Source organism: Vanessa atalanta, chromosome 22, assembly GCF_905147765.1.
Source record: "Vanessa atalanta chromosome 22, ilVanAtal1.2, whole genome shotgun sequence".
Lineage (NCBI taxonomy): Eukaryota > Metazoa > Arthropoda > Insecta > Lepidoptera > Nymphalidae > Vanessa > Vanessa atalanta.
The window spans coordinates 476139-500383 of record NC_061892.1 but is presented as its reverse complement, the minus strand read 5'-3'; the positions used below and the strand labels follow the sequence as shown (position 1 = coordinate 500383).

The 24245-nt window shown below is 34.7% G+C and overlaps 1 protein-coding gene across 3 annotated transcripts; it reads right to left on the bottom strand.

Moving 5' to 3' along the window:
- Nucleotides 1-325: 325 nt before the first annotated feature.
- On the bottom strand, nt 326-24045 carry LOC125072617 (titin-like). 3 transcript variants are annotated; one of them, XM_047683249.1, is made up of 19 exons: nt 23984-24045; nt 23589-23781; nt 23046-23186; nt 20501-20558; nt 20242-20292; nt 19891-19997; nt 18983-19514; nt 17917-17988; nt 16363-16462; nt 15855-15974; nt 15561-15636; nt 15352-15485; nt 14937-15169; nt 13797-13995; nt 13503-13633; nt 13059-13138; nt 12267-12338; nt 11648-11899; nt 326-3562 (listed from the first exon to the last, which is right to left on the bottom strand). In XM_047683249.1, the coding sequence occupies exons 1-19, from the start codon at nt 23992-23994 to the stop codon at nt 3431-3433; spliced, it is 2694 nt and encodes an 897-aa protein (XP_047539205.1). In that variant the 5' UTR covers nt 23995-24045; the 3' UTR covers nt 326-3430. The 3 variants fall into 3 exon arrangements, with proteins under 3 accessions (XP_047539205.1, XP_047539207.1, XP_047539206.1); XM_047683251.1 differs by lacking the exon at nt 12267-12338; XM_047683250.1 differs by lacking the exon at nt 17917-17988.
- Between the last annotated feature and the right edge of the window lie 200 nt (nt 24046-24245).

The following is a 24245-nucleotide window of genomic DNA, read 5'->3' as shown; positions in this document are numbered from 1 at the left end:
AAGAATTTTGTTTAATTTTTTTCAGATTGTTATTATTTCTGTAATATATATATATATATTTGTGTTAATAATATTATTAATTCGTGTTAAATAAATGTATAAGGGTTGTTCAAATAAAAATACCAAAAAAAATTCAAGAGGTTTTATTTTAAAGTCAGTCTTCATATATAGCAGTGCTTAGAATATTATACCATTTACATATAATATTATAAACATTGATTTTATAAACTTAATTAATTACTGATAATGACTTAAATATATTTACAAGAATTGTCATTGGAAATATTTATTCATATTTTATACGAATAAAATAAATCAAGCCTTAATGATATAATTGAAACACAATGTAAATGTTCAATTTCGATTATTTTATTTGAGATCGACTCACTCAGGTTACAAAATAATAAACTTTTTTTAACTATTCATATTTTATTTGTCACAAGGTATGATAATAAGAAACCTAAAATTCTTAAGACTTATGTAAACTATCACTCGTTTAAAACTTCTGCAGGAACTAAACACGAAATGTAAAAATTAACAAATGTTTTGATGTTATTTAATGTGACATATAATGTAGGAGTTGAGAATCTACTTAAAGCTAATTGCACATTCAAATTACCAGGAACGGATTTAGGTCTTTGTTCATTTGGCGCCCTTTGTGTTTCGTGAAAGTATAGATATAGTTTATTTTTATAATTAAATTTACATAAAATAATTCATCCCTTAATTAGTTATCTTAAGACTGTACAAGCAAAATAATACGCATTCAAATTTAGTTCTGGTAAGGATCAAAACTTATAAATTTCATTACGGTCGCCTCAAAAAGCCCCAAGTCCGTAACTGGCATTCACTGTGTGTTGCGGACAGTACTGGATACCTTAGTGTTTACGAGAAAAATGTTAACAAATGAAAACGTGCTCGTGCATTTTAACGCAAATAAAAGTAAGTCTTAACACAAATACTTATCAAACAATTTGTCAAATTTATGTTAATCCATAAAAAAAAAATACATACACTCAGTGTAAAATTTCTTTGATTTCGTTTTAAATGACACTCAAATTTAAATTTATATACAAATATCAGCCCCCCCCCCCAAACATACAAACGTATAGTTACAAGTAATGACATCTTTCGAATGTATATGCTTATGTAATCTTTCATCTCACACTGATAATAGGAAGAGAAATTTGTGTAACTATTCAGCCGCTAGACAAAGTTTTTAGTAAAGTAGTAAGAATACAATGAGGACCTTATACGTGTGTGTATGCCTGTATGCATTGTATATGTTAAAAAGTACAAAAAACCGAATACAAGTACATATACTATTGAAGTGAAAGAAGGTCTTGTTAGAAATGCAGTACTTATAATACTATTCACAGTTTTTCCTCTGCCGTTCACATGGTATTTATTATAAAACGAGAATTTTTTAAAATACAAAATATACAGTAACACAACTCTTTGCACGGTTTAAAATTAAACATGAATTTTACATATTTCGTTTGCCAGTAATTGTGCTGCTTCATAATTAACATTTATTATTATTAACATTTTTAAAAAAAAACTAAGATTTCAACGGTATACTCGTATAATGTTGAAATACTATGTCAGATGACCGGCTAGTATACATATATGTATTATGTACCAATGTATAACAAATTATACATGATGAATTTTTTCTATTATGTTTTTGAGACGCGTTTTGTTTCGTTGAGATTATACAATAATATTTGTAATTTACACCAGGAGGTATACAATTTTTTAATATACATATTCAGTAATATGCAGAGGATTTTTTCTGTTCGCTTAAAATATATATTGAGATACGTTTAAATTTAATTTAAAATCATACCACCATGACTATACTTGGTCAAAATATTTTTTCATAGCTCAAATAAATCACAACATTAATATTAAAAATGTCTGTAACCCAACCATGACATAAGCGACGGATACATATTTAGTGTACAAAAAGTCAATGTAAAATATACACTTTTATAATAAAACAATTACACAAATACGTAAAGTAAATTAAAAGTATGTCGCGAATTACTAAAATTTTTTTACATTATGAGGAACCCACAACAACATCAACAAAACATAATCAAATCGTTCTATTGTTAAACAGAAAACTATAAAATACTTATTTACTAGAACTTTCTTAATATTGTATACAGAATACAAAAATTTATATAGTCAGTCACAAATAGTGACTTCCACAAATGCAAAATGGCAACGCTTCGGATCAAATAAGTTAAACGTTTCAAAATTATTTTCAATTGGAAAAATCAATATGAATTATCAAATTTTACATGTGATCGAACTAAGTGTTTATAATAGATTTAATAAATGTTCGCCTTCGATCAGTAATCTCTCGATAAATAAAGTGAAACCGAAACATTTTCACCGATATATTACTCAAGTCATAAAAAAGAAACAACGGAGTCCGTTTAAAACGACTTAAGTGCATCTGTTTTGTACGAGTATTGACCAAATAATTTAGTGACTATAAAATTTAATTATTCTGCTGTCGGTACTATTGGTAATGACGAGTAATAAAAAAAATTTAAAATGTTAAGTCGGCTAATAGTTTATTCTAAGACATTATTTAAGCAATTAACTATAAACTTATTTTATGAAAAAATTAAAAATGTCAAATCGTTGTAAACGGATACCATATATTCGGTTACATAAATGTATGTATGTTTATTAATATTGTAATTTCTCATAATTACAATAAAGAAAAATAAATTAAATTCTTGCCGTTCAAAAATGTTGTAATGTCTTTTTAGTGTTTATACAAATTCGTTAGGAAATATTTTCACTTAACCAAAAACTATGCATTTCTGTTTTTACGCATTGATATCTTCAGCATTTTTTCATACAAGTATAAACAAATATTTAATAATAATAATTATACATGGTTTGTATTTATATATCTATAAAGTATATTTTCATTAGAAGAAAATAAAATGTTAATGGCAATTACCGTTTACAAAGTCGTGCGGAATTATTTATAAAGCTACGGTCACACCTGAGTGGCTGAAGGTACTCTATACATCAGTCAAATTAAAATCAAATTTTGAGTAGCGTAAGATAAACTTTTAAAAGGTTGGTCATATAGAAGGCGTATTGTCACATACACTTGTGTTATTAACTGGTTTTTAAAGGTCCATTAACAAGAGTCTATGGAATTATTTAGCGAAAACTAATTTATTTCTTACGAACTTTATAAGTTAAAAAAATATTTCGAGATTGTAATAATATACCTATTTTATTATTAGGATGACACCTATGACTCAATAGACCTACATATTGCAACGCCTTTTACTTACAGATTAAAAACAGTAACGATATCACAATTAGCAGGTGTGGCAGTGGCTTATGAAATATTTGAATGTTAAACAATAATCAGTTAACTTAAATATGTATTCTATTGTAAAGTAACAGTCAAACGACTGGCAGCGACCATCTTGTTGTTGAATTTCTTCTTAAAATTCTCAGCCGCGAGACCCGTTTTGAATATTATAATAGCGCTGCGTTCCTCTTTATCCAAACTTAAGCTCTGCAACATTAATCCTTTGGTTTTGACTGCTGGCTCTCAGACTATATTAACTTATACATAATAATAATACATTTATATCATTTAGAGGAAATAGGAACAATATTATTTATACAATAATATATAGAAATACAATTATTATATTTTATATGATCAATTGACATTCAGTAAATAAGGATATCTCTCTGAACCATGCTTCCACCACATAACAATGTTTTATTCACCTCTGTACAAACATTGTACATAATAAGTTCAGTATCAGTGATACTTTGCGACCAATTTTACTACACACTGTTTTATGAACATAACGTCGCCAGTTTTAGAACTACCCTCGTCATAACATGGTTTATTAAAATATAAGCCACAAGATATGTATACTTTAGTTAATATTATTAGAATATTATCTTGAGCCTTTATAGTACAATACTGGTTCCTTATTCTGGAAACGAGAACAATTCTTAGAATTTGCTTGCAAACAGTTTACAGACTCGAACATAGAATGTTTCCTCCGTCCTCTATTACAAAAAATCAACATCATCAGATCAAAATGAATAAAAAATGTCGTACAAAAAACAACTTCTTTAAACAATTATTAATTAGGACAAAATTCAATTAAAACGCGACTATCTACAGTACAATATAATTTACATTAATATTTTTCCTACTTCTTCTAAAATATAAAAATAATGTAAAAAAAAAAAATATATATTAAAAAAATATGAATTATTTTTGTATAAAATTAAAAAATCAACCACATTTATACTAAAAGACTAAATTTTTATAATTACAATTTCTTTACATACAATAGTATGTCAGAATTGAACATATTATCATTCAATATCCAGCAGAAAAGCACAAAATTTCAACATATATACTTTTGTACAGATCATTCAAACTACACTTATTATAATGTTATTTATAAATTAGGTGTAAATATGGATTATTTTTTATAAACAAACGTTTTGTTGATGCGATTTCTTTATGTCTTAAATGTGTTACAACAGCATAGTGTAAATAAAGATTATCATTAAAATTTAACAAGTAGACCAACCATTCCGTAATGTTTTCTTCGATCTGTCTGTTTATTTCAATTGAAGGGAGAAAATTCAACCGAACATTAATATTTTATCTTATTGTCCTTTATTTAACGTGTATGTATACATTGTACTGTATTGTAACGAAAATTTGGCGCACGTTACATGATTACATTCATTTAAAATAAATTCGAGAACATTTTATCTAACATAAATTATTGGATGTCATATGTCAATTGACTCAAAGTCAATTAAGTAAGTGTTAGTTTTTAAAATTACCGCTAAGTTTGATATTTGAAATAAAAATGTACTTTTTATGCATTACGCATTCCTGAACTAATTGTAATTTATTATCTTTATATTATCTTTGAGATGATCTTTGACATTTGTCTAAGGTTTGAAATGTGACTTTGTGCAAAATGTCATGTGCATTCCTAACCTCACGACTAATCTTCTCTCAGTTAGTGAGCTGATTAGAAACGGAAACAAAGTGGCTTTTGGAGAAAATATTTGTAAAATATATAACAAGCACAATATACTTGTTGCCAAAGCACACTTGGTAAATGGAGTGTACAAGTTGGACATCAAACCAGAATATTTATTGGCAGGTGCAACAATGCTAGGAGACAGTTTGTTATGGCATAGAAGGTTGGGCCATATAAACAGTAAAGATCTGAACAGCATGAAAAATGGCGCTGTAGAAGGAATTACCTACCCTGATAAAGCTGAAATTGATAAATCCCAGTGTATCATGTTGTGAAGGGAAGTTAACAAGATTGCCTTTCTCGCACAGAGGTTCCAGGAGAGACAGTGTGTTGGAGGTTGTACATGCGGATATTTGTGGTCCCATGGAGACAGTATCAATTGGCAAGTCAAGGTATTTTCTCCTGTTTATAGACGATTACAGCAGAATGTCATTTATATATTTTCTGAAGTCTAAGAACGAAGTGATAACAAATTTTAAAGAGTTTAAAGTTATGGCCGAAAAGCAAACAGGAAAGTTTATTAAGGTACTGAGAACAGACAACGGCGGAGAATTTTGTTCTTCAGAATTTGAAAGTTTTTTGAATAAAGCCGGGATTGTGCATCAAAAAACAAATCCCTACACGCCAGAACAGAATGGCATGTGTGAAAGATTAAACAGAACTGTGGTGGAAAGAGCTCGATGTCTTCTTTTTGATGCTAAAATGGAAAAGAAATTTTGGGCAGAAGCAGTAAATACTGCAGTTTATCTGCGGAACCGAACTATAGCGTCAGGCTTAAAAAAGACACCTTATGAGCTCTGGACTGGAAAAAGGCCAAATCTTAGCCACCTTCGCGTCTTTGGAAGCCCTGCAATGGTTCATATTCCTAAAATAAAGAGAACCAAGTGGGACAAGAAGGCAGACAAGCACATTCTTCTTGGATATGCAGAGAATACCAAGGGATACAACAACATACAACTTGGTAACAAAAAGCATTACCACCAGCAGAGATGTTGTTATCATGGAGTCTTGTCAAAACTCAGACATGGTACAAGCTGTGGTGGAGGAGAAAGAAGTAATAGCTAGTGAAGAAGAAGGGAAACAAGATCAGAGTTTAATTGACCATACAGACTATACGTACATGCCAAGTGAGCAGGATACTTCATGCACTACAAGTTCTGACGAATTCTATGATTCTATGTTAGAAAATACAAATGTTGAACCAGGTGAAAACTTAAGTAGAGAAAATCGTGTTAGAAGACCACCAGAACGGTATGGTTACAGTCATGTATGCGTGACAAATATTAATGATGAAGGAAATTTAAACTACAATGATATTTTGAATGGAGATGAACGTGAACAGTGGTGTAAGGCAATGGAAGACGAGTTGCAGTCATTCAAAGACTTGAGAGCTTGTGGACAGACCTACTGATGTGCGTGTGGTGCAGTGCAAGTGAGTGTATAAGAAAAAGTTAAATAGTGACAACACAGTGCGGTATAGGGCTAGATTAGTCGCCAAAGGTTTTACCCAAAAGGAGGGAATTGATTATACAGAAACTTTTTCATCTGTTCTCAAATACTCTACTCTGAAATTGTTATTTGCTATTAGTGTTAAGTTAGATTTAGATATCACTCATTTAGATGTGACAACAGCCTTTCTAAATGGAGATCTTGAGGAAATTGTATACATGCAATTGCCTAAATTCTTAAAATGTGAAAATGAATGTAAAGTTTTAAAATTGAAAAAGGCTATTTACGGATTGCAGCAATCTGCACGTGCATGGTACAAGAAAGTTGATAATTGCTTACAGGAGTTAAAATATAAAAACTCTGTTCATGAACCATGTTTATTTGTTAAGTCATCAGGAACTATAAAAACATTTGTTGCTTTATTTGTCGATGATTTTTTTATTTTTCCAAATTATAATGAAGAGGTTGTTCACCTAAAAAGTGAACTAAGTACCAGATTTAAGTTGAAAGATTTAGGTAGATTAAGACAGTGTCTGGGTATGAATGTGACAATAGAAAAAGGTAAGATATGTATTGATCAGAAAAAGTTTATAGAAAAATTATTATATAAGTTTAATATGGAAAATTGTAAAACTGTGGAGACTCCAATGGAGGTAAATTTAAAGCTAGAAAAAGGTAATAATATAATTAGTAAATATCCTTATCAACAACTCATAGGTAGCCTAATGTATCTTTCAGTTCTTACAAGGCCAGATATATCATATTGTGTAAGTTACTTAAGTCAGTTCAATAATTGTAATAATGAAATCCACTGGAAACATGCAAAAAGAGTTTTAAGATACTTGGGTTCTACAAAGTCTTATGGCTTGATGTATGTAAAAAATAATTTAGATTTAGGTCCTATACAGGATATTATTTTGAATATTCAGGGTGTGTTGTTTCTCATGAATGTCGAAAACAGCAAACAGTGGCACTATTCAGCACTGAAGCTGAGTATATGGCCATCTGTGAGGCTAGTAAAGAAGCAATCTTCCTAAAAAAACTATTATCTGAACTTATTAATAGAGAAAATGTGCCAGTGCTTTTGTATAATGACAACCAAAGTGCACAAAAGTTAACAAAAAACTCTTTGTATCATAGGAGAACCAAACATATAGATGTTAAGTTTCACTATATTAGAGAGGCAGTAGAAAATAACCTTGTTAAGATTGCATACTTAAATACTTCAGAAATGCCAGCTGATATATTTACAAAAAGTTTATGTAAAATAAAACATAATAATTTCATGCAAAAAATAGGTGTAGTAAAATAGTATTAGAATAAACATAATATGTTTCTATTTACAATATGTTATTGTTTTTGATTATTTCAATAAGAGGTGATATTGATATAAGTATTGAAATAATAAATAAATGTTACTTGTAGCGCCATCTAGTTTTTGTATGTGTACTAATATGTCAATAGTTTTTAAAGTATTAAACAGTCTGTAAAAAGCTACGCAGTGTGTATTAATAGAAACTAGGATTAAATACAGGAGATTACAAAACAAACTGAACGAGATGCTAGTCTATAAACCCTGAAGCAAAGAACACTATTTAAGCAAAGAGACACTAGGTTTATTAGACGAAAGAAGAACACACACACACACATTAGCCCGCATTCGTCCACTGCTGGACATAGGCCTCTCCAAATGCACGCCATTGTGGTCTTTCTTCGGCAACTCGCATCCAGCTCCTGCCAGCCGTCTTGCGCAAATCGTCACTCGTCACGCGGTCTCCACTCTAGAACACGTTTTCCCCAACGGTTATCGGTTCTACGACAAATATGGCCAGCCCACTGCCACTTCAGCTTACTAATCCGGTGGGCTATGTCGATGACCTTGGTGACGGATCACCTCATTTCTGATGCGATCCCTCAGAGATACTCCGAGCATAGCCCTTTCCATAGCACGCTGAGCGACTTTAACCCGGTGGACCAGCTTTGTCGTGAGTGTCCACGTTTCGGCTCCGTATGTCATGACGGGTAGGACGCACTGGTTGAAGACTTTCGTCTTAAGGCACTGTGGGATCGACGATGTGAAGATTCGTCGTAACTTCCCAAATGCTGCCCAACCTAGCTGAATTCTTCTATTCAACTCATCCTCAAAGTTGTTTCTACCTAATCGCAATGTCTGCCCGAGGTAGACATATTTTTGAACAACTTCGAGGACGGTACCGTGTATCGCAATCGGTTCCGGTAGAACATGTTCATTGAACATGACCTTGGTTTTATCCAAGTTCATCCGTAGGCCGATGCGCATAGAAGAATCAGCCAGCTCATTCAGCATCTGTTGTAGGTCCTGCAGCGTTTCTGCCATGATGACGATGTCATCTGCGAATCTCAAGTTAGAGATGTACTCGCCATTGATGTTGATGCCACGCCCTTTCCAGTTCAGCGTCTTGAACATGTCCTCCATTGCATTAGTGAACAATTTGATATTAGTGTTCTTCTTTACAAAACTCAGTAAGGAAATTAAAGAGAATATGAGGAAAGACCGAAGGAAAAAAGAAATAGTTTTGGAAGAAAATATAATAAGATCAGGAGGAAGAAAAAAGCCTCGAACAACAAAGGGTCCAGATCAACTATATATAGAAGTACTTAAGAGTATATACAAACCTAGCAAGGCCAGTATTCAACTAGAATCATCAGGAGAATCATTTCCTATCAAAAAGTGCGTACGCCAAGGCGACCCTCTCTCTCCAACACTATTTAGCGGCATTCTCGAGCACATCTTTAGACACATCTTTAAATTGGGACCAGTCTGTTAGGTCTGAACATTAATGGAGCTCGCCTAAGCCACCTAATATTTGCCGATGATCTGGTGCTTCTTGAAGAGAGTCCAGCATCAATACAACAAATGATGCAGAGCCTAGCAAATACAAGTAGAGAAGTTGGTCTGGAAATCAATGCCAGCAAAACAAAATTTATGACAAACTCAAGGGAAATAGACGTTATGGTAGATGGCAACAAGATTGAATTTGACAAGGAATATATTTGTAAGCTTTGTGATTACATTCGAGTGTTGGCAGTTGAGTCGAAGGAGGCCGTCTCAGTAAAAAACCATATAATATTTTTTAATGACATAAGAAGTGTCAATTAATTTAAAATATTCATTTTAAACTTAGTGATAAACGTTTTTTTTTATTAATTAGTATTTTAGTTCAGTTAAGAGTGGAAAGGACAATTCCAGTTCTCTTTAAGGAAGAAATAAAGCATGAACATTGCAATTGTCGATTCTCTATTTTTTAGGTTTGTATTTTAGTTAGCCATTTGTATTGTAAAATTTATTTGTTATTAACAAAATTAAACTCTATTTTTTAGATGAATCAAATTGTTTAATGCTTGAAAAACCCATGACCTTATATATTTACTTAGGACATATAATACCCCCCCCCCCTTCAGATGAAATGACAAAAGGAAATAACCAGGCGAATAGCCCAATAATGGAGTAAATACTGGTCACTGAAGGAAATAGTGAAAAGTAAGGTTCTGCGCAATCACATAAAAAAGAAAAAATTAGAGACCTGAATTCTATCAGTTCTTACTTACTGCTGTGAAACTTGGACAACACTACACCACAGAGAAAGCCTGGAAAAATGTCAACGTGCAACGGATGAAGCATGCTAGTGTTAAAAATCAAAGAGAGAGTCAGGAACATAAGAACAAGAATAAAACTTACAGATATTTTAACAGGATAGACGCTCAGAAATGGAAACTGGCTGGACACATGCTACACCACCCCATTAACAAATAGAGTAGGCAAGTCACCCTCTGGCAACCAAGAGACGGCAAAATAACGAGACCCCTACGGTCGTCAAGTCAGTAGATGGGAAGATGATTTGAAACAGACAGCGGGACTATTCTGGATGAGAGTCGCAAGGGCAGGACCCATTATAAGGGATTGGAAGAGGCCTATGCCAAAAGGCACATCGAACGCAAGGACCTCTTGTAACCCCATGTTTAGGAATAAAAGGCTATTATTATTAATAAATTTTATAATAATAGTCATAGTATAGACTAGATAAAAAATGTGGACCTACACAAGTAGGTCATTCAAAATGATGATGTGTTGTAAATTAATTAAATATTATTCATATTAACAAACAATTTTGTAATATTGTGGCCATTGTTCGTAGTAATATTGTAATATGTAGCAGAGCTATCAGCAAATTACATGTATTTTTATTTACTTCAATAAAATTGTTGGCGACTCTGTATGGCTTTTTATTATTTTTAATATAACAATTTATATAAAATTTATGTTTTATTAAAGCCGTTTAATATTTATTAAGTGGTATGAAAATATTGTTAGTCACGCAATATTTATATTAGGCCTTATAAAGGCGTATATGAATTGAGCAAGTATGGTTGGTCTCAAAAAAAATCACAGTAAAAATATAAAAAAATCGCAATATTCATTAATAATGTCTTATTACTAATATAATTATACAATACGTATGATAGATACATAAATAAAATCACAGTTCTTATCACAGATAACATATTTTGAGGATGAAAAAGCTTAACCTAAACAATGGATAAGTTATAATTAAGCTAAAACTAGGTGTAGAAAAAAATATTTGTGGGTCGTCGACGAGTGGGCAGGGTCGGTTTGCTTTGATGATTGAAAAACATTCTTTCTGGATAAATTATTAAATTCTTCTAATAGACAATATATAAATATGTCATAGGGCGCGGCAAAGTCGGTATATTTAAAGTAAATTTGAATACAAATTGTAATTAGATGTTACACACATTTATAGCATCTAGTAAGCGACGCCTCTGCAAATAAATTTCGTAATTCTTTTATCGAAAACGAAATATGATTATCGAGTTAAATTTTATAGCATAATGCTTAGAATTGCTTTTTTTTGTGTCCCTATGATATTTTTTGTTACTATTTTTATAAAATTTTAATCCCATGTGATCTATATATTTTTAAGGAACTACCATCGATATTTCAACGTGCTCCTCGACTAAAAATGTACCGCTTTTTAAAAGGAGGGTAAACGACCTCAAGTCCGTCGCTACGGACCGGCAGCCAGCAAAGCGCCCCGCCCCGCACTGCACACTCTCGTTACCTGCGACTCGGCGGCGAGCGTGCGCAGCCGCGTGTCCGTGATGCCGGGCGGCAGGTTGCGCACGAGCACGGCGGGCGCGGCGGGCGCGGCGGGCGCGGGGGGCGCGGCGGGGGCGGCGGGGGGCGCGATGGCGGTGCGCACGGCGCGGCTGAAGATGCAGGGCGTGGGCTGCGAGGGGTCGGCGTCGATGCGCGCGAACACCGACTTGTCGGGCGCCGCGCGGAGCACCACGCGCCGCGCCGAGCGCCCGCTCTGCGGGGGGCGGCTCGTTACTCCCACGCTCCACGCCGGACGTGCCGAGATTATCCGGCGGGACGGCAGATCCGACACGACCGGGGCGTTAGAGGACCGACGTGCGCACGGCACGGAGGTACCTTCCGACTTCCAGACCTCAGGCTATTGCTGAGAATTTTTCGTCAGAAAAACTCGGGCCAACCGTGGGATTCGAACCCAGAACCTCGGGATCTGTGGCCTTATAAGTGAGGCAGTCGAAATTACGAGGTGCCCCCTTAGTCGCAGGATTTCTACGTGAGTGGAATTAAATGAAAATGACAACTCTACAGTGTGAGCTACCTAGGCTAAGCGAGTGGCATCGTGATACATTATCTAATCTACTTACATCTTTTTTGTCAAATGTAATCTTTTGCCTCGACTTAATAGTAATGGAGTTGACTTCCACTTTCGATTTTTCCTAAAATGAAGAAAATTTTATGAGATTACGGTTTGCGTAAAGTATGAAGTAGACGATAAAAATATCTAAGCCTAAATATAAAACAACGCAATTGATGCTATCCTGGGAAAATCCAAGTCTTGAAAAACTTATTTGCGTTGATATCATTTTATGGTAATGATATCAAAACGGTCACTGCTCGGTCCACTGTGAGATTGAGACTGAATATCATTAATTAATTGTAATCATGTGTTTTGAGTTTTGTATACAAAACAAAATCTATCCAAATATCACGGCCTTGACAATCACCCTGCGACTTATAACCTAATCTAACTAGATATTAGAACTGATATATTGTATAAGTTAAAAGAAATACTTTACACGGGTTGCCCTAAGATAAATGTTGAGATATATTTAAAATATTTATATAAGTTTTCGAACAAATTAAAAAAAAAAACATATGTTAACCGTTTTTTTTTCTATAGTGGAAAAATATACAAATACAGACATTTTATTTGCATTATATATATTTATATAGTCCATTTCAACCACAACAGGACAAAGACAAACAACATTTGACATTAAATTGACGTGATATCATTGGTCGAGAGCTTGAATATAAATTGTCTATGATATTCATTATGGATTTTCATGGTTTGTTTATCTTTATTCCTCCTTCGATTGAAATAGACTAAATATACATATATTGCAATATTCCTAGCATACGTGTGGATGTATCACCTTGTCGGTTTTAGTGTCAGCTTTCACAGCGTGGCTCGTTTTATTTGATCCCAAGCCAACTCGGCGAACTGGCGATTTATCTGCAACGATAATAAAATTAACGATGTTTACATTTATTATAATTGTAAACATAAGACAATCACACTGAGTTTGGAATAATTATTGGAATGTTTATGATATTATTATCGTTCTATTATCTATTATTATCGTTATATAATGCAGGTGACGGTTTCGCATTTCTCAACAACAACAAGTAACACGTGTTCACTCAAATACAAGTGAGCGCACTTGAGTTTGAGTTGTTATGTTACTCACTCCTAAAATCCTTTAAATTCCTAACTGCTACGGAGAATTTATTTAAAAATTAATAAAACTAACAAAATTTTCGAGAATTTTGCTGTAATTGTGTATAGTGATTATATACGTAAATGTAGACGAGTGTACCTTTCTTTTTTTTATCTTCGTTGTTGTCGTTGAAAGTTATCTTCTGTCTGGGTTTCTTGGGTTCTGCAACTTTGGGCGGTAGTTTCGAGCGGAGGTCGACTTGCTTCTCAACAGTTTTGGGTACGTCATCCCTAAAAAAACAAATTTAATATTGATACATTATGTGCATATATGACGTGTCGATTAAAACGACTGTCTTTATCAGATCTAATTTGTGCTCGACTTTTCATAACTTCGTAAAAAGCGCCAAAGCCGACTCGACCACGTGCGCCTGAGAAACGGAAGGGCACGAACTTGCTGGCCTTCTCCTTGAAGCGGCCGGAGTCGTCGTCGTCGGAGAGGATGTCGTCGATGTCGTCGAGGATGAGGTCGAGGTCGTCGTCGCTGTCGAGCGCGGCGGGGCCGGCGGGGGCGGCGGGGGCGGCGCGCGCGGGGGGCGGCAGCGGGGGCGTGGCGCCGCGCTCGGGCGACGGCGGCGGCGGCGTCAGCGTCTCTGCGAGGTGGTGAAGCATTACTTTAAGTACCATCTATGTTACGCGCAATATTTTAACACAACGCTCTTATTATGATATTAGTAAGCCGAGTGAACAAAAATATAGTTTTTGGGGTTCCCTACAAAAAAGCGTAAGACAGAACCCGCAGTCCGTCTGTCACCGGAAACTAGGATAGTTAGACAGTTGGAATTTTCACAGATGATATATTTCTGTTGCCGCTTTAACAATAAATACTAAAATACAGAATAAAATAAATATTCAAGGTACGGAACCTTTCGTGCACGTATCCGACTCACACTTGGCCGGGTTTTTTTAAATTACATAGGCATATTTTTTTATTATTGTATATTTCGTTTTGTTTTATTAAACTTTGCAATACATAGTGGTGTGCTACTAAGCCGAATCGTCGGAATTTTCGAGGAATAAAATATTGGCTTTCCCGGAAAGTTCCAATTTCGAAACGCGATACGACAACGCGGAGGTGGTAGCTCAAGTTAACCCTCAATTGAATTAAGACGTTTATTCGTATAGATAGAATCTATAAAATAGAAGCAATTACAATATCAAGTACCACTCGTTTACCAAACAAACTTAAACTAACTTTACAACAGATTATAAATATGAACTGTAGCATATATTTATGACACACCAACGGCGAAGCCCGGCTTCACACGGTTTTGCACGGCTGTAAATGTATATATTTTTCAGATTAGTATATGAAATGAAGTTTCAATGAAGAAAAAAGGTATTCTATAACTTCTTTACCATAGACTATATCTACTAAATTCTTTCTAAAACTAACCCTTAATTTCAGCCAAGTTCGTACATATAACGTCTTTTATAATAGTAATTTTAAATGTATTCTTCAGTGATTACAGTTAATATATGTAGGAAAGATTACACTCTATTGATTATGTTTAATACTTTTTCTATCGCTCACCACAAGTAGAATTAGCTTCAGCGCTCTCCACGACCTTGATAGGAGACCTATCTCTCTTTTCTTTCTTTTCTTCCACCACCTCCGTCTCCTTCTCCCTCTCCGGTGTCTTTCGCGTCGTATCCGGCTTCACTTGCTGAGTATCGTTTGCATATACGGTGCTCTGTTTAACGTCCTTTACATCCGTCTGCTTTATTTCTTCCTTCGGAACTTCCTTGTCCAGATGATCTTTATCCCTGTAACGACAGTCGGTCAGTTAATTAGGAACTGTATCGTTTTCCTAGAGTTGGCTCAGTTTCTTACGGTACGGAAAGACGACGGGAGGTGGTCATCATCGCTCAAAAGCATCGGCGCCGTAAGAAACATTAACCGTTCCCTAGGATACGACCTAATGCCTCGGGCGCTAAGTGCGACGGACCTGGCGGGCTCGCGCGGCGCGGCGGCGGCGGCGGAGGCGGCGGCGGCGTTCTTGCGGCGGCGCAGCTCCTTGGCGCGCAGCACGCGCTCGCGCAGCGACTCCTGCTCGCGCACGCGCCGCCGGTACTCGCTCTCCTGCGGGCACACGACGGGCTCACTCGCGCGCCGGCCCGTGGGCCGCGGGGGCCGGGGGCCGGGGGCCGCACTCACCTCGTCGCAGGGCCGCGGGCGGCGCTCGGGGCTGCGGCGCGGGGACGGCGAGCGCGGCGGCGACGGCGAGCGCATCCTGCGACACGGACACGGACACGCTGTGAGACGCGAGCGATGCTCGAATTCGTATGACCCATCGCGAGTCAAATGTTTGCCAATTATTGCCAATTACTGTAGTTAAATAAACTACTTCTACGTCTTTCGACTTTACTTTTAACTTTTAGTTTTGTTTTAGAATTACTCTCGTAGATATTTCGATGACCGAGCTCCACTAATCGAACATGAGGTGCGTACCGTCTCCGCAGACCGGCTCTGTTGGCGTTGATGAACTCCTCCTGTTTCCGGAGCAGCTCGCGATCCTCGCAGCTGCGTGCGAGATCGTTCTCTATCTCTATCGTCGTGTTCTCGATGTATCTGAAACGAGTGCGATCTATGGGTTAACTTTCAAAATGTGTATTGAGACATTATTTATATAAAAAATAAAGACTAAAGCGATTATTAAAAACATTATTCTTTTTATAAGGACTATAGTAGACCGACGACTCTGAACACACATGTCTTCTGTTACTTATACAAAATTAAAAATTATTTATAATATTGATTTTCTTAATGGTTTTCGTATTAGTCAGGCGGAGCACATGGATATAATCGTACATAAATGTTGTGCTCAGCGGTAAAGAAGTGCATCGCGCCAGTGGTTACAACATTAGTATAAACAAATGTCTCGTTATAATGGAATGGATTTGGCGTGCGGTAGACGTGTGCGTGTGCGCGTGTGTGCGCGTGCGTGCGCGTGCGTCACCTCTGCGGCTCGGCGCGGTGGCGGCGCTGCGCGCGCGCGAGGGCGCTGCGCTGCTCGGCGATGAACCGCTCCGCCGCGTCGTCGATGTCCTTGATGGGGCCTGCGGGCGGACGGGTCAGTGCTACTATTGGAATATACTCGGCGCGCTAGTTCCTATCTTACCCATTCTGGGGTAGGACGTGGAATTTTGTATTTGTTTTTAGTCTGTTAATGACCCTAAAGAAACTAATAAAGATTCTCTCTTAAAGGAGGTATTTTTATAAATTTAAATGGAACCAATTAGAAGGTAAAAAGTATACTCGAAAAAACTGATGGAGTTCTGAGGTACCGAACATAAAAAATACAACAAAATGAAGACCTTCTTTTTTTTGAACTTTTGTTTTGAAGAAGAAGATCTTCATTTACGTTATAAATCAAAGTAATAAAAATAATATATTCAAGTATTCTTACGGATAGTTTTAATTAATTTAAGCACATTTAGAACGATAAAACAACATACTATTTAATCATCTCAGCTTACTGATAATAAAACACTAAACTAGAAAACATCTTAATAAATCATCTAACTTCTATTTACTTGAACTTAAACATGCAAAATAATATCACAGGCATTATTTCATGTAAATTATTGAATTAAAAAATATCAAAACTACTTCTAAATTAAGAGCAAACTCACTATAAAAAATAAAAGGTGCAAAAGATTATGTATAAATTGTTTTCAATAGTTTATCAAACAAATATAAAAAAAAAAATCAAATAACTGTAAATTAAAACATTAAATCATATAATAACCTATCTAAATGTTATTAATGAATAAAAGAAAATGAAATTAAATGCAACATCTCCGAGTTGATGTACACAAAAAGTAACTATATTTTGTATTCAAAGACTAACAGACCTAACTTCGTTCGTAAAGACCCGGCGGGAGGACTTTAGTTTTTTGTTTTAGAAACGTCAAAGAAATTGTGAATTGATGAGATATAGCTTATAAGGTCATAGAGAAGAATTATTGATCTACCTACACGTAACAGGCTCTGTTATTTGCATTAAACCTTAACGATCTTTAATAGAGCTAAGTCGGGACTATAAGTAGCCATTAAATAATACTTATTTATATCTACTAGTGTTAGCCCAGTGGTCGAAATTCTCCAATAATCGTTATTGTAAATTGTAGGAGAAAATATATGTAAATATGAACGTTTCAAAACTTTTTTTTTTAAATTTTATTTCCTTTGTTTTATCTCAATAACACTAAAGCTCATCAATAGCTGCCAAAAAAAGTAATAATCTGATAACAAACAGGAGAAAGCGGTGCTGAACTGTATTGTCTTTGTCTATATAGATATAAAATTAGGATTTATATTTTACTCGTAACTCTTTCTCACTGTTTATCCACCGGGAATCCCCCAAAAATATAAAGATCTCATTTTAATCATAGAAACGCTTAATAAACGCGAAAATAGTGCATGATAATAAAAAGCAGAGAAGCGGACTTTATTACAAGGTGTTAGGGTACAAAATCACACGTGCATACAAAACGTAACGAACTGTTACCGAATTTGCTCTCCAGAGTGGGACTGAGAGGCGGGCTTTTTTGTATTCTCGTCGGAACGTATCGTGGGAGCCCTATGACGGAAAATACTATTGAATTATATTGTTCTGCTGTTGGCTTGGGTAACTCTGAGTCTTGGTCGAACTTTGTGGGTAGAATAATTTCAAAATCGAAAATTATGTCGCGCTCAATAAGGTAGAATGAGTTTTGCTACTGCCTATTTAATGAAATCAGAAAAAACCTTTTTTTTTAATAAAGAGCCTTATCATTGTGAGGTTTATTTAATAATAAAAAAATTATAACTTGGTCAACACCAGTACCGTTCGTACGTTTTTTTTATTCCTTACACACTTAAAAAAAAAGTTCGACGTGATTTCTTTCAAAGTTACCCAAAGTTGTTGATAAGCTTGCGTGATGCCATTTAAGAGCATTTTTGTTGCTTTATAAATTAACAATTTTGGTATAATAACATCGGTATACTATATAAGTTATAAGATCACCATTCAATTGAATTATTTTTACAACAAATCAACCGGCTATATTAAAGCCGACTTGACCCAGTAGAGAGAACACGTCCTTGAGCTTATAATTGGGCCGTGTTTATACAGTTCATAGCAGTTGTAGTGTTTATTAAATCTTAACAGCTTTTTTTAGTACTTCTGTGCCTTGGTACATCTCTACAGAACACAGTCCAATTCGTCTTGGGACGTGAAGCAAAATATACTGAGGCTCATTTATATGGGTGATATGACATTACGTCGGATGTGTATATAAGGTCGGTATTTGAACATACACTTAACTTTAAATATAAAAAGAAACCCATGACTGTTTAAGGTCGTACGTAATAGTAGATAATTTCGTTTGTTTCAGAGTACTTTCATTATATAATTCATTTGTGACTTGATCTTATAACTTTTATACCAGATGCAATATATTTAATTGTATTATTGCTTTTAAAGTATAACCCGAATCCAAATAAAAAATATTGTATGCAATAAGTTGAAATGTTTTCTTTGATGGATTGGATGAACTTATGATACACGTACTATGTAAATATGTAACGCTTACCTTCGACAGGCGGTTGGAAATTCCCTTTAAAGTGAGGATTGATCAAAACTTTCTTCCCAGCTAACCCGCCAGGGGGTAAGTTCGGTAGGTTCGGGGGCAAAACCGGCAACATTCTCACTTCTGGTTCCCTACCCTTGGGCAGGTTCACCGTCATCACGGGCAAAGGTTGTCTTATGACTTGGGGCATATTATTAGGCATCATGTCTCTGGGACCGAATTGTCTTGGATTGTAAGGACGCTGGTAGAACATTGGACGTTCGAAGTTGGGTCGAATGTTTGGACCAAAGTTTGGCCTCTCGTCATTCCTGAACTGGAATCTTTGGAAGTTTTGATTGTAAGGTTGGTTCTCAATTTGTGGATTCGAAGGTTGGATCATTTCTTGGGGTGGAAGGGGTCGCTCGGGGGATAATTCTCGATCCATTTGGGGTAAATCCGGACGATGTTCTGGTATATCTGGTCTGATTGGTGGTTGGTTTGGGATCTGTGGTCGAATGTGTGGCGGAGGGAAAGATGGGCGCTGACCGAAGTTCCCCTGGAAGAAATAAAAAATGATATTAAGGATTGAACAAAAAAAAGGCGATCCAAATGAGAAAATAAAAATTGTTGTTCAACAACAATGTTAGTATTCAAAATAATTTATTTCGTTCTTTCGAGTCTTTTTGAAATGGATGTCGCAATAGGATTTTAACAATATTCAACTGACTATATAGGATGTGGACTGAGTTACACTCTCGTATCCTCCATACCACACCTCGCTCGAGTCGCAACGCACTGTGGCAACGAAACATTAAAGAGTGTGCGCTCACACGGTGTTTATCTAGAGCGAGAGATGGTTGGAAGAGGATGGACTTTTATTCATTCTCGTTCCCAATTCAAATAACAAAAATATATTAAAATTAAAGTCTCACCCTGAACGTGTTATTCCGCCTGTAGGGATGGTTCTGTCGGTAGTGGGGGTTTCTCCACGAGCTGCGACCGCGACCATTGTATGAATTTCGCGGTACGAACACTTTATCTGTTGAATTTTAATAAAATATTAGAGAAATTATTTAAATATAATCTGTACCAAAAGTACATGCAAAATCTCACTATCTCACAATAAATCCTTTTTTTTATTGTAAATATCACGACAGAGAACATTTATTTAGTAAGGACTTTTACTTTTGATGTAAGAACCCACACATTTTTTTATCTAGGGCCTATATTACATATATTTATAAATTTATATTTAATCTATAGGAGTCTTAGAGAGCACTCACCGAGCGAGTCGGGAATGTTCCGCGCGCGCGGGGAGCGCTGGCTGGCGGGCTCTGAAACAACACACGGACCTGTACCAAATTACTATTCGTTTATATTACTTTTCTTAAGCATGTTGTCGATCTACGACAATATAAAACTTAACATTACATGACATGTAATACACCTTCTAAACATATTAAGGTTAATGACGATATAATTTCATGCAAAAGCGCATCTGTTTAGAGTTAAATATTGAATAGGATATATGTCGTCTCTTACTCGGTGCAGGGGCCATCTCCGACGGTACGATTTGTGGTGACTCCGCAGGGGCGGCCGGCTGTAAGCAAATTGATTTGATCTACTAGTCAAATTATTTTAGTATACTAAGGTCTAATTTCACCAAACTATGTTTGTTAAATCTTAATCAGTAATTTACTAATGAGTTGTTAATAATTAACGGGCTGTTATATCATTAAATGTCCCAGGAACAAAATTTAACAAGCCGTTATTAAACAGAACATTTAACTGAATGGCTTGTAAGTTACTCACTCTTATTTTAAGCAACCAAATTGAAATGCTTATTTGTGACATGTCATTTAGACGAAGTTCGGTAATATTTTATCTAGTCGTATAATACGTCATTTGTTGTGCTGCGCGACCAATTTCAAAAATCGTTAGCTCCGAGTGATTTCAATGAAATGTTAACTACTTTTGATTTAAACCGATTGAAACGTCAAATAATTATAACATGGTAATATTTATTTTTGAGCTGAGGTTATGCAGCATTATTTTGTGCTCTTTGATTGTGTTTGTGGTGTGCTTCTTATTGAATATAAATAACTATGTCAAAGAAAACACGCGGACCGAATTTTTCGTCAAATGAAAAGGAAATCCTTGTTCATTTAGTTACAACTTACAAGGATCTAATTGAAAATAAGAAAACGGACGCAGTAACTACTGCGATCAAAAATGAAGGATGGAAGAAACTAGCGGAAGAATTTAACTGTTTGAGTTCATTCTATGTTCGAAACGTAGAACAATTAAAAACCTGTTGGGATAATATTAAACGCACTACGCGAAAAGACAAAGCTGCGACGAAAAAAAATAATTTATTAACTGGTAGGTTCTGACATTGTTTTTTGTTAATAAAATATGAAGTAGTACTATGCAATGAGTACTAATTACTGGTTTTCTTTCCAGGAGGAGGGAGGTCCGATATTCCACGATTATATTAAGTAATCTAAATTTTCTAAAACATTATTTTCGAAAATAAAATTGTACGCAGCGTCCATCTTGAGTTTAATTGTCTGTTACGGTCTAACGGACGTCTACAGCGGTGATTAAATTTAACGGCTTGTTATAACAAATAAACACGCGTTAACTCGTGGTGGGACACTCGATAACTTTAACAGTCCGTTAACTGACTTAACAATACGTTAAATATTTAACAGGGTATGGTGAAACTGGACCTAAATTTCATTAATATTGATTTGTTAAATTAGGGGTAGATATTTTTGTTACCAGAATAATAAATCATACAATTTGGCAATTTTGCTATGACATTTTTTTTGTGTTAAATATGGGATAGACGCCTGCAAATAAGCATAGTGAGTTTATATAATTTAAAATGTGAACAATATCACAATAATAATACAATAATAGTATATAGTGCTGTTTAGCAGTAATACTACTTATCTTTTAATACAAACTGCTTGCAACACTTTATATGAATAAATTAGATTTTGTTGTGACTCTTCAATTACGAAATAGACTCAAGAGTAACAATGTTGCTCCTGCCAATGAATTCAGTATTTCTCAAAGGCAACATATTCAAGTTGCAAAAGCTATGGACGTTTTAGCTAAAGTGACAGAAAAATAAACACTGGAAGGAGTTTCAAAATACTCAAAAAAGTATTAACTACTAACTATCTTTTTAATATATAATGTTTAATATGTTAATTTTATATTAGAAAGTTGGGATAGATGGATAAACATCCATTATTATTCATCGAGCTAGAATGGATCACAATAGTGACGAGCAGCAGTTTGTATTACTTTCCATCAAACAACCATGATTGTTTTACGAAAAAAAGCGTGTCGAAACCTGTCGTGTCATGAATCACATACTATGGGATTAAGGGTCATACATTGGTGGGAATATTATACAAAGGTTTTGGATTAACAAAACTCGTTAATTAGAGGTACACTTTCTTGATAGTTGAGAATTTGTTATAAAGAGGTTGTTCACAATATAAAGGAATATTTTACATTGAGTCTTATTGACAATTCAAGGGATTATGAAGAATTTATTAAATCGAGGAAGTTGTTATATTGAGGTATATTATATTAAGGTTGCACTTTATATTCTTGTTACTTCTGGAAATGGTTTATTAAAATATTATTTAACTTAGAAAGCCAATGGAAGCTATATATGTAGCCAAATGAGTTCTCACAAGGAAATTGAAGTGTCCCAGATTTAGGAGATTAACAAATAACTTGCAACCACAATACAATATTTTTTTTTAAAGAAATAATCAGTTCGAGCAATAACATCATAGAAACAGCTAGAACACTATAATAGCCAAGACTTTCACTGCACAAGGGACCGCCTTTTACATTATAATTAACAAAATATTTGCATATAAGACATTCAAATTAAGAACAAACTTATTGTTATAAATTATTTATTTTTTTTTATTATGTATATACATATTTCATTTCAATATATATTCCTTGTATGTTTTATACTGAAGATATCTATAACACCAATAATTATATTTTCAGTCACATGTATTATGTTGCTAAATAAGTAAATTTTACTTACAATGGCTGGTGGTACTGCATGTTCTTGCTCATATGGTTCATTGAATGGTGCATATGTTGTGTGCTCCGTTTGTGGCATGTTCGGTACTTCCACTACTATGTTTGGTACAACACATTCTGGCTCTGGTGTGTATGGCACGGGCTGATCAGACAAAGTACAATTAATGACAGTATTATTAATGTTAGTTTTAAAATACTACCTTAGTTTTGTTTAAATTAAATTAAAAAGTATATATATTAAAAATTTTCAAATTAGGTATTTGTTTTTATTACCTTTTCTATATTATATTTGTTGTGAAATAAAGTGTAAATAACTATAATGAATATTATCTATCAAATAAGATTATTTTATTTTTACGAACGGGATTACTTAAATGGTGTTACGAGGCAAAGTTATATCACTTAAATAATTAGCAAACCAAATGTTTCATTTTCCTTGTAAGCTGTTTTCAAAGTTGATAGTTTTTTTTTTATAATTCCTTGAAATTAAAACAACTAATTATAACAAACATGTGATATTTTTGAGGATATACATAAACGGTACCTGAGTATATTCAATGCTTTGTCTAGTAGGTACTGTGTCCACTGATTCACTGTATGAAGAGTTGTTCGAACTGGGGACATTTTGTGATGGACCACTGTCATAATCATCAGCGAGAAGCTGCTCCTCTTCTTCATTGCCGAGGTTATAATCTGCGAGACTGTGGTCCCCTAAATCATCGCCGAGTAAGTCCTCGCTGCGAAGAAAACAATTTCTTATAGATATAGGCACATGCACGTAATTTCTTGGTAACTTAATTGTAAATAAAACACTTGTTCTCGTGTATTAGATTTCAATATACAAACAGTCGTCTATATTGTATTAGTAATAATTCTATATATAAAGATAAATTGGTCGTTTAGTAAGTTAAATTATTAAAATAATAAAAATACACTAACTTGTCCGACATGTTGACAAAAATACTTGCGTTCTAATTTGTTGCACAGATACAGAATTCATTTTGATACTCAACTCAACACAGTTTCTTGTCTATACGAGAACACCTCTGTGCCAAAATTATACCTTTTTTGTTTATTAGAAATGTTATGCATTTTAATGAAAATTATGGTATATAAATAAAATAATAAGCCATTTTAATTGTTATGAACGATAATATGTAATAACGGGCTAGTTTTTTTTCATTTATTTTTATTGAGATTA

What these genes read in the sequence shown, in the direction of transcription:
- LOC125072617 (XM_047683249.1), bottom strand. An exon ending in GGAGATGGCCCCTGCACCGA is followed by an intron (nt 20,293 to 20,500) that starts GTAAGAGACGAC and finishes GTGTTGTTTCAG; the next exon opens with AGCCCGCCAGCCAGCGCTCC. An exon ending in AGAGCCGGTCTGCGGAGACG is followed by an intron (nt 15,637 to 15,854) that starts GTACGCACCTCA and finishes TCCGTGTCGCAG; the next exon opens with GATGCGCTCGCCGTCGCCGC.